General features: G+C 35.4%; 1 protein-coding gene across 2 annotated transcripts in view; it reads left to right on the top strand.

Moving 5' to 3' along the window:
- LOC127617163 (phospholipid-transporting ATPase IA) overlaps positions 1–12157 on the top strand; it is a 197135-nt gene that overhangs the window by 26313 nt on the left and 158665 nt on the right. For both annotated transcript variants that reach the window (XM_052089080.1, XM_052089078.1), the window contains exon 2: positions 8888–9002. In XM_052089080.1, the coding sequence (XP_051945040.1) occupies positions 8888–9002 (115 nt within the window). The remainder of the gene's footprint in view (positions 1–8887; positions 9003–12157) is intronic.

Here is a 12157-nt window from a genome sequence, read left to right on the forward strand (position 1 = left end):
TCTCTCCAGGTATTTTATAGATCCATGGTGCGCATGAATTCCCTGTTGATGTGTACGCTTACTGTAACATGTAATATCCCCCTCTGCACCAAACGGCTGTACTGCATATCCACAGATGACATCAGCACTGTGTTTAGAAAGGATGACATCTCATATTCTTATTCTCTGATATTCTTTTCTCTAGACTCCCCATCTGTCATTCGAACCAGAATATATCTGCTCAGACTGTTTCTTAGTCTGTTTTCAAACTTTGTTCGATTGCTTGGTACGAACCAATCAGAGTTTGATTCCCTGGCACCCTGCCCCACTGGTTTCTTTACAAATTGTACTAGGAGGGCACCGATTGATCGGTCACTGATCTAAATTGTCAGATTTTCATCTTAAATCCATGATTGCCGATCAGCCAATCATGCCTAGATTCAGGGACGATCTTTCTTGAAACACGTATACACTGCTTCACTAATGAATGAGTTCTTGGTCAGCCCTTAATGCATGACAGAATGGTCACTGGAGGGTTAGTTGGTGGCAATTCTAAGCATTCTCGAATTTAAACTTTCAGACATGCTGTAATTTGGATTAATATGCGGTTTGTTTTAAAACATGTGTAAGCATAATCCAAACTAGTGCAATGATTGGCAAACTGATAATACATAGAGGATGGAAGTCATTTGGCATTCCCTCATTTCAAGAATGGTTCACCGAATTGGGCAGGGTGGCGACATTTGAAAGGATGTCATTTAGGCAGCTTGGCAGATTGGACGCGTATGGTAGGAAATGGGACAGGTATTTGTCCTTTCTGGAAGGCTCTCAGTGAGGACCAAGTGGCGAGAGACTAAATTGTTGTAGTAATTGTGGATTCTGTTCTTTGTGGATTTCACAAATATTATCTTAAATATTTTTTGTTTGTTTGTTTTTATGTGTGCATTGTGTAGTTTAGACTTTGACCACAGGGATATTTGTTGAGGTACAGAGGGGTTTGGGCAGGGGAAATAAGGTGGAATAAGTTGATCTGTATATATTGGGGCTGAAATGATTAGTCAGCTTATTGACAATATTTTCATTGTCGAATAGTCGCTTTATCTTTTAAATGTAACAAGATCACATTAATCTCTAACGATGGCATGCGAGAGCACCACTTCTACTCGTGCCTAACTGAGGAGAGGAAGAATTACACAGCTCACAGTCCAGATGGACTCTAAACTTTCACTGCTTCAGGTGAGGTGGATTGCAAAGTATGAGGGGAAATATACAAAAATACCAAATAAGTAAATACAGAAACACTCTTGTTGCGGAATAAGCGGAGCCGGAGCTCGTTAAAGGAAACACCCTGGCATTACATCTTAAATGCAGTTATATTTAATGTGTTATAGCTTTATTAAAATTCAAATAATAAGGAAGCAAGTCCTGTATGAACTCCAAAACTGGCATTTCTCTGTGTGGTAAGCGCCTCTTCTATAAGTTGCTCGAATGTCCCGATCTATGGGGATATATTGAAACTGCATCCGGCTGATGCACACCCTGTCGTGGGAAACTTAATAAAGTTTTTTCCCCATTAGTTCAGTGAATGTCATTTAGAGGTATATTTAAAACATGATTTTGTCCTCTTTATTGTAAGCACACTTAATCCAACTTTTTAAGTCGGGGCACATGCTGAATAATAATTTAAGAGCTAATGATTCATCTTTGCAATAATCGGTGAGTAATCGAATAATCGTTCTAATAATTGTTAGATTAATCGATTATCAAAATAATCATTAGTTGCTGCACTAGTGTCTGTGATGGATAACTGTGAGATGCAAAGTAATTTATTTAGGGTCAAACAGCTTTGAGAAATATGCATTATAACTAGCTATCAATTTTCTGAAATTCATTATCGATCGTTGTGAAAATGAACAATCAATTAATCGATTCAGTTATTTTTAATACCGCAAAATGCACGTGGAAGACTCCAAATAATATGTTCATGTAGCATACTGTTTAAATACCATTTAAATTATTACAGTTAAGGAATGCAAAATGACATTTTCCTCTTAAAATATTCTTAGTCTAAATGTATTAAAATACACTGAACTACGCCTCTTCTGTGAACCGGATAATGACATGCAGCCGGCATGCCCTCTAAAGGCAGGTGACTGTATAGACTGTATAGACTTGTCCATGTCTGCTAGCATGATTACTGAACGCATTTGTCCTGAAATTAATTAATCTATGATCGATAAGCTTAATCGATGAAATTATTAATGAAGATTAATCGATTAACTATTAGCATCCCTAATTATAGATAATTTCAAAAATAATTATTGTCCTCCAGAGGAAATTTTGTTCCACAGTCGGTGCGTAGAAAAACAAACACAACAACACCATACATATTAACCCTCAAAACAATCACAAACATGGAGTGACAAAAAAATACTACATACAACAAATACAACAAATGCCAGAGTATACGATGGCATCATAATGGTTGTTTACCTATGTGTTTAAAGCGTGTATAGCCATAGGAACAAAACTCCTACCATCACTGGCCTTTCTGCACATGGGTAGTCTATACCTGTGGCCAGAAGGAAGGAGGATGAAATACTGAAAAAAATGGATGGTCCGGATCATTTAAAATGTTATGTGCCTTCCGAAGCTATTATACCATAGTAAGTGTCAAGTGTCATGCCAAAGCATGCAAAGATGCAAGTAATAGACTACATCTTTAATAGTGGTTTGCTTTTACAATTTTTGATATATGGCTTTCAGATGTTCCCACAAGGATGGTAAAACCTGACATCTTTGACAATGAGGGGACCAGCCAACAGTCCAATGGAGAGCAGGTTAATACATATAGAAATAATGTCTTAATGAACATGTAAAACAGCAAAAAAGGCTTCTGTGAGGATTAGGTTTAGGGTTTGGGGTCATGTTAGGAGATTGAAAATGTAATTAGCTCAGTATAAAAGCAATAGATGTCATTGGAAAGTCCCCACAAACATAGAAAAACAAATGTTTGTGGGTGTGTGAAATGCTTATAAAGGGAGGGACATTAACTGGACATAAATTCTCTAAATTGCTTGCAGGTGATAAAAATATTTTTCACCATGTCACACCTCCAGCTTTTGAAAACAAACAGTGCATTCATGTGGTGTTGTGCGTCTGCAGGCCTGGATATCGCATTCATCACCATAATTATGAAACTCAAGCCAATGACTCGCCAGTGTCCGATTTGGGTTGCAGCATTCTTAGACCACTATGGAAGAGGTGGTCAACTAAAGCGTCCACATTTCACTTGAATTGATGTCAAGCGGTCATACTAGAAAGGGGTTTGTCATGACGGCACATCATTTCTAGGCTCTAGTTTGAATGTAATCTTGCTTAATCTAACGTTCTCCGTGTTTGCTGTCTCAATTTGAAATTGCCTCATGCTGTTGTTTTAATAAAACTGTACTAAGATGAGTGTAGCCAATTAACTGTGTGCCATCTACATTATTTACACGGCAACTATGAATTATTTATTGAGTAATATCTTGAATAGTGCTGCTTTGTTTACATGCAAGGAGTCTTTTCACTGAGGAGGACATTGTTTGTTTTTGGATGAAGTCAAACTGCAACTAGATCCTGTTGTTTCACCTCATTCTAAGTTCTTCTCACTACTTCTTACTTCCTCTTTCTCTTTTTATCTCTCACACACACTCACTCTCTAATACTCGCACACGCCCTCAAGCACAAACGATACCCCACTTTCCTTTTTGTTCTCTGTTAACTGTGCCACAAATGCAAAGCATTCTGTTTTACGTCTTGTGTGTGTCATCACACTCAAACTATGCTTCCATCCAAGGGTTTTTTATGACAAAAAGTGTAGTGCATCAAAAAGATTCAGTGTGCTTTTCTGGAACACTAACATATAGCACAATCCTATTAAAATATTGTTAAGCTTACTTTTGAAAAAATGACATCATAGTTCCCTGGTTTAAATAAAATAAGTTACCAAATGAATAAAGCATTAAATTTAAAATAAATTACAAAACAAAAACATTATATTGTTAGGCCTATGCCTTTTCTTATACAAACTTAAATTAGCCTTACCCTTTTCTGTAGATGAAAAAAGTCTGAAAAAAAAGATGAATGACATTCTCAAAATGTTCTGTACTTTTTTCAAGACTATAAACTATCAGAACTATTTGTCCAATGAGTTCACTTTCAGAAAACTAGCTTTTGAACATTTAAAACTTTTAAATATTTTAAATCTTTGCCTAGGATCACATTTGCGGAACTTCTTCAGAAAATGTAAATTATGATATTAAATAAATTTTAGATGACAATCAAGTTCAGTTGGTTGTTAAAAGTTGCTGGAGAAATATGCGGGACATAATGCAGTTATGATGGCGATGCTTTAGAATCAGGGGTGTCAAACTCAATTTGCATTATATATGCCCTCAAAGGGTCGGTTGAAAATCTGATTTGGTAGCAACCATGAAATATCCAATAATATTGCATATTTTGTGCATTTAAAATGCACACTTGTCAATAAATCATTGAATTTGAGGTTGGGATATATATGTAAATGATTATATTTACAGTAACGTGAGAAAATGAATGCCTAATCTGTATAGGGCTAAATTAAAATATTTTAACAGAGCAACAAAAATGGGTCTCTATAGATGTCTTTCATCAGGCTCCTACTTATTAAAGTACAGTCATCTCTTAAAATGGATGAAAGCACATAAACCGAGTTATATTGTCCTACAATCATACAGCATTATTATAGAGACCAGATTTTACATAAAAGGAAAACTGATAGCTTGGTAAATAATAATTATGAGAATTATGGGAGAACAGTAAAGAAGAACAGTAATCTAAACACATTTAGAAACTACTTGCAAAATAGCATAATTAATACAGTTAGTGTTTTTTCAGTAAATCTATGGTAAATGTTTTAGGTATATGATGTGTTGATAATGATGTGTGCTATATGGTTTAGAGAGTGGTAGGCGAATGAATGCACCTTCTCTGCGCTCACGCCGCTTGACCAGATCTGATTGTTGTTCTGGGTAGTGCTGTTTTGTTTCGCTTTTGGAGAGAGTAAAATGCACTCCAGTGGAAGGCTCATTAATATTAATGGGGAAAGAGCTAACTGATCAGCTCGCAGGTCTCATGAAATAAGGTCCTGGGCCGGTTTTGGCCCGCGGGCCTTGAGTTTGACACCTGTGGATTAGTTGATTGTTCTAAACAGCATATTGAATATCAGGAATGTATCATATGTGAACCCTGATATTACACTGCATCACTTTTTCTTTAATAGCTGTGCACAAAGCACATACACATCGATGGATGGTCCTTATAATAAGACTGAAAGTTTCTCCCACTACTTGGTGCAGGTTGCTAGTTTGATCAGGGTCATGACGATTCGCTTTCAGGTCGGAACCGGTGGCAACCTGTGATAGGTGCAACATCAGGACCAATATTATAGTAATATAAGAAGGGCAACTGCACAGAGGTGGGAGCAAGTCACACATGTTTAAGTCTTATCCGTCAAGTCTCGAGTCAAGTCTCAAGTGCAGTGCAGACAAATCAAGCAAGTCTAGTCCTGATGAGTTTCAAGTCAAGTCAAGTCGAGTCAAGCCACAGTACTAAAATATATAGAGGTACATTTTTTAAATGTTTATTTTTGCTCTGAAACTTATATACATAATTAACATAAATGTTTTTTTTATATGAATTGTATAACATTAATGTGTTAATATACATATTGTATAAGTAAATTGCGTTAATGAACATGCACAGTATTTTTATCGTGGGCACTTAAAAATACTGTGAATACTTGTAGATAACTTTATTATCCGAATTGTTTCGATTTTAATTAACCGGTTAAAATGTAGAACTATGTGTATGTGTATATGTATATATGTGTGTGTGTGTATATATATATATATATATATATATATACTAGAGCTGCACGATTTGGGGAAAATGTCACATTGCAATTATTGAGGCTAATATTGCGATATGCGATTGCGATATAATAAACAAATGGTATCATGAGTCAACTTGCTAGGGTTATCAAGGAAAATGCACAAATAAATTACCGATAATGCTGAAATGTGTATTTCTCAAATCAAACATAAACTAGCAACATCAACAACTATAAATGCAGTGTTTAAATAATTAAAATATTTTTACAAAATGAAATAATAACATCTTTGCATTACTGCAAACTTCTTGTTTTCTCAATATTACACCTAAATAAAATGGAGCAATAAATAAGAACATACAAATTTTCATGAAAATAAGATTGTCCAAACAAACAGGGACATTTAAGCAGGATGTAACATGTACATTCTATAAACTCTTTTGAAAAAGAAACTGGATATAAAAGTGTGGTTCACTCTAACTAAAACTGTTATTGTTGTTGCTGTTGTGTTATTTTTTTAAATGACCAACTGGTATTTCCAAATCCTCTTTCCAAATCCTCTTTCTAAAAAGTTCTACTTATCGCTGGTACCTCTTGTCCAGTGTGTGGATCATTTTCTGAAATCCCACTTTGCTAACGGTGCATCATGTCTCTTTATATCTCTGTGAAAACTTGTCATATGGCGTGACACTCGCAAACACATCTGTAATTGTGCTTTGTTTTCTTTGGCATACTGGGCTTTTTGATGTAGTTTTAGTCAATGAAAACTGTTGACATTTTAGTCATATTTTAGTAACATTTAGTCATGTTGATATTTTAGCCACTGAACACTGTAAACATTTTAGCCATAAGAGTACTATTAATAAGCATTTGCCAATCTTGTCTATCCAAGACCAATATATATATATATATATATATATGTATATATATATATATGTATATATATATGTCAATTTTCACCTGATTTCCACGCTGCACACTGGAAACACACCTGCCACTCCCTAAACTGAGACTGACTGGTCATTTTTTATTAGCGGTGTAGAAAATGGGCAAACAGCTCTCAGAGAGAATGGGCTGTCACGTCCACACATGCACTTATTTATTTAATATAATCGCAGCATTTTGCCGTCATATGATCGCACAGGCTGACATCGCAATTGCGATATGATTTATCGTGCATCACTAATATATATCTATATATCTATCTTGCAATATCCAATTATATCGGCAACCCCTGTGCTGATTAATCGGTGATTTTGTATTGAAAACTACATTTATTTAGAAAATGAAAAACTTATAATAATGATGATAATCACTGAAATATAAATCATTGTTCAAGTTGAACATGTTTCTGTATTATTTTGTTTTAATCACAGATGTAGAGGCTGCAGAGTTGCGTTCACAATGAACTGTTCTGTGGAAATAAAGTGAACTGAACTCAAAACACCTCCTGAGCTGAGATGTATGATGTCATTTGCAGCACTCATAGACGATACTCTTCATGCAAAAATTTTTAAAAATTTTTTTTTTTTTACTTATAACATTCTCAGTCTGGAACTCAAACCATCTTCTGATGCCTCTCAAAATATATATAGGTATTCAAGTAATTTAATTAATAAACGTGCGACTAGTCAACTAATGGCTTAAATTACTAGGAAAATCTTTGGTCGGGGCAGCCCTACTTCAGAGATACATTTATATAAAATAGTCCTAAAGGTATTGCATTCAAGGGCTTTAGTTAAAGTCTTCAGAAGTCATAATCGCTATGAGAGCACTTTCGTCACGAGTCATTCTGTTTACGTGATACTACTTGTCATGTTTTAAATAAAGCGTTGTGACTGCAAATCTGCCTGTTATGTTTTTATATTGCCAACAAATGGTTTGGCATATTGTTGAATGTTGAGAATGTTTCGAAAAGACATACACATTTCGAGGCAATGTCAGGTAATTTCAAACTTGTGCTACAAAACATGAGATTATTCGTGATTCATTTGAATTTACTGACAACCCTCAAACATTTCTTTTGCATATTAATTAATTGATGTCGCAATATCTTTTTAAACACATTTCATTACTGTTTATAATAAGTTATTGAAAATAATAATAAAAAACAAACAACATTCAAGTCTTTGTTGGGTCATGCAGTTCAAGCATGAAGAACCTAGGTTGCTGTTGCAAATAGAACCTGTAAATAAGCTCTATGAAGGGAAAGCCCTTTGAGGAGTCTATGTGTGTGCGTGTATGCACGTGCGTGCGTGTGTGGATGACTGCAGGGGAATCTGTTTGAGCTACCCTTCTTTCACTCATCTGTCCCCTTGGGCTCTGTTTGCCTGTAAAATCACACAATTATTTTTCAGCTGGCTGTTACCAGCCCAAACAATGACTTCAGCTACCTGGAGATCTGAATCGAGTGATTTGATGGACCATTAGATTTGAATCATCTTTCTTATTTGTGTGCTCCTTTAATTTTAGTGATTGTTTTGATACCTTCCCAGTGTCAGCGGGTAAGCTAGACACACCGAATCTTCTACTTCTTTAGAGGTTAAAAGTCTTTAGCATCTCAAGGTGTGATATTAGTTAAAGACATTATCCTGAGATTTGTATTTAATGGCTGAGTGATCGGTCATGGTGTAAAATAACCATTGCTTTCATAAAACTAGTAGGCTGATTCGAACATCTTGTCTTTTAAAGATGTTCAGTCACCCATATGTCTAAACACTCCATTAGAAAGCAATGGGAAATGACATCTCACAGCCTTATGAGAAATATTACTTCTGTCTTCTGAGTTCGGAAATGTCTATAACGTCCATAAGTATGTTGTGAGTTCGTCCATAAATGTCTATAAATATGGCATTGTCAAATAATCCATTAGCAAATAATATAAAAAACGTTTTGAATTGCTCGGAACGTGTTTGAATTTTGTTTTCCTGTAACACACTTTGTATTTTACTATTTTGGATTTAGCTGTATTCTTCCCTGCCCTCCTTCTCTTAGGGTATGAAAAGACAGATGACACATCAGAGAAGACCTCTCTAGCAGACCAAGAAGATTCCAGACTAATATTCATCAATCAGCCACAGTTTACAAAGTTCTGCAGTAATCATGTCAGGTAAGGTTCTGGTCAAAGTTGCATCTCAATCAATCTGAAACATATTCATTCTTTGTATGAAATTAATCTTTGATTTGATTAGATTTGGAGTGAGCTCCTTTTCCTTGGTCTAAGTGTTGATTTAGGCTTGAATCGAGTGAATAGTACTTTTGGGAATACTTGAGTATCACAGTGAGTACTAGTCACTGACAGCTTTTTAGGTAACAAACTCTGACGTTAAAACAACTGTGGTCTGCACCCTTAGGTGTATCTGTGGAACACAAAAAACTAGTGCGTTGGTATTTGACAGCGCTGATAAATTGTTGCTGAGACGCAGGAAAGTTCCAGCCCCCAGTAACACTGAGTGTCAAAGTGAAAAATTGACTCATAGAGATGGCTATGGTGATGTATGGCTTGACAAAGAGAAGGGAGAAGATTTGGGCTGCAGTCTTAAAGTAAAACATTGTAGTGCTTAATATCTGATGTTTGCTAAATCACACTCTTCAATCTTCAGTGTGAATTTGATATCGAAATACCACAATTATCTTTAAGATAAGAAAAATTGCCACATTAAATTAATCTTCTTGGTGAGATATTAAGGTGTGAATAAGATAATGTACACTCAGACACTTACACAAGCTGTTGCTCAGAAGTATTTTTTTTCTCCCCCTCTGCAGTGTGAGAACATTCATGCACTGAGATCTCTCTGTCTCAAACTGCAGATCTTCAGTCTTGAAACTCCAAGCATTTATTTGATAGTTCCATCTAGTGATCATACCTAGAAATGAAAACAAGTACTTACCGTTTATGCCATTGTATGATTATTTCTGGACTGTTTATCAGTGCTTTTAGCTGAAGTCTCTTTAAGACCAGGCAGTTTACTCAGTGGCCCGCCTTTTGTAATGCCTCCAGGCAGCTATTTAGTTTTTTTATGTAGATAAATGCTATTCAAGTACAGCTCCCATCTACTAAAATGGGGAAAATATAATCTAGATTGTGATCTATATTTTGATCATATTTAAAATTTGAAAATATATTTGACAATAATGATATAATAAGCTCAAACTACTCTAAAAACAATATTTTTTAGGCTGTTCCAATTTATGTGCGTGTGTTTTCTAGAGTAAACAAACTCTCTTTTAACTGAAAGATGGGATTTCCATTTTTACTGCTGCCATATTAAAGGGATTGTTCTCCTAAAAATTCTCACACTCATTATATCCCATGTGTGTATGACTTTCTTTCTTCACCAGAACACATTTGAAATAAATAGAAAAATATCTTAGCTCATTAGGTCCTTAATGCAAGTGGATGGTTTTTGAAGCTCCAAAATTCACAGACAACCAGCGTAAACATCATTGATATGACTCCAGTGGTTAAATGAATGTCTTCTAAAGCGATACGATCATCTCTCTCTCTCTCTCTCTCTCTCTCTCTCTCTCTCTCTCTTCACAGTAGCTTTAAATGGTCGGCTCCTCTATCAGTTCAGGTTAGAGTTTATATTCCTGCAGCATGAGTGGCTTGGAGTCCATGTATTGTTTTGTGTGTGTGTGTGTGTGTGTGTGTGTGTATGTGTGTATGTATGTATGTATGTATGTATGTATATATATATATAAAAATTACGACACGATTTGCCACAAAAGGATTGCTTTAGTGGTAGTGGCCCTTTGTCACGTTTTGCTCGAAATCAGTCAGCATTCATCTAGAAAGTTCACATGTAAATTTCAAGGCCCAGGATATAATTTAAATTCTCTTGTGTCAGAGATAACACACATATGCGTGCATCTTATGGACGTTTCTATTTATTAATATTATATAAGAATGTTCTTTTAAAAGTAAGAAATAATTTTTATTATTTAAAGTAGGAATGCTTCTATCCGATACCTGGATCAGTATCGGCTCCGATGCTGACGTTATTAAATGAATCGGATATCGGTACGGCGAGCCAGTATCCAAATTCGATACTGTGTGTTAGTCATGTTTGTTACGGTCAAGCTTACAAAAATGACTTAAAAGAACCATTAAAACACAATTAAAGTAGTTAATATGACTCGTGCATTTTATTCAAAGCCACTTGAATATGTGCATTAGCTCCGTGAACAAAAAGGCAATGTTTAATAAGTAAATATATAAAATGAACGTTCAGGCCCAGAGCGTTTTTGAATGGCGCTGCTCTGTATACACACACGTGCCTATTTTTAGCCTTCACAGTGTTGCGCAATATTTGAGCGCTACTCGCGAACAACATCTCAGATGTAGATGCTCGATAGTTTGGTTCACTTATATGCATTTAGAATGGCACCAGAGGTGCATTTTTACCAGAATTTGAATAAGAAGTGAATTAAACTACTGTGAACTTTCCTAAAAACAGATACATACAGGACTTCCTGGAGAGTTCAGAATGTCAAAATAAAAGCATGAGGGTTTAAAAGTTAAAGCGGTCATTGAGACATAGATATGAACTTAGTAGCAGGGTTTATTGAACATATGATTGAAACAGTGATGTGAACATTGTGAGTAAATCCAGTTGAGCAGAGTGGCAAACAGCAGGTGAGTAATATCCACTCACAACAGTCTTATGATACTTGCAGGCAATAATGAAGACACAGGTATGTTTAACATAGTAGAAAGGGCTGGAGTCTCAGAGATACTATCGATGAAAACAGACAAAAAGTGTGTGTGAAAGCGGGGCATATATGCAGTCCTTGATTAGCCACTAAAGGCTTCTTCTAAATGCTTCTAATGATATGCAGATGCGTGTAATCAGAACTCCGGGGAGAGTGAGTGCTGTGATGGCAGTGAGAATGAAAGAGAGACTGGTGGACAATTGAGATATATTACTATTATAATATGTTGTTCTTATTATCTAATTATATTATATAATAATTATTATTTAATAATATTTATGTTGAATGTGTTCCAAAAATAACTGTGTGAGTGAAAAGTGAGTGAGTCCAGATAAAAGTAAAAAAAAAAAAAAAAAAAAGGCTTCTTTTCTACTGATTACTTATACTGGAATTATTACTGTTGATTTTGCTGCTACATTATCCAGTATACTAGTTAATAATGAAGATATATTGATATAATTTGTAGTAATAGGTTTGTGTTTCAAGAGTACCACAGTTCGAACCAGTCTGGCCATTCTCTGTTGACCTCTCTCATCAACCAGGCATTTC

The sequence above is a fragment of the Xyrauchen texanus genome, chromosome 23 (assembly GCF_025860055.1).
Source record: "Xyrauchen texanus isolate HMW12.3.18 chromosome 23, RBS_HiC_50CHRs, whole genome shotgun sequence".
In the NCBI taxonomy this organism is placed as follows: Eukaryota; Metazoa; Chordata; class Actinopteri; order Cypriniformes; family Catostomidae; genus Xyrauchen; species Xyrauchen texanus.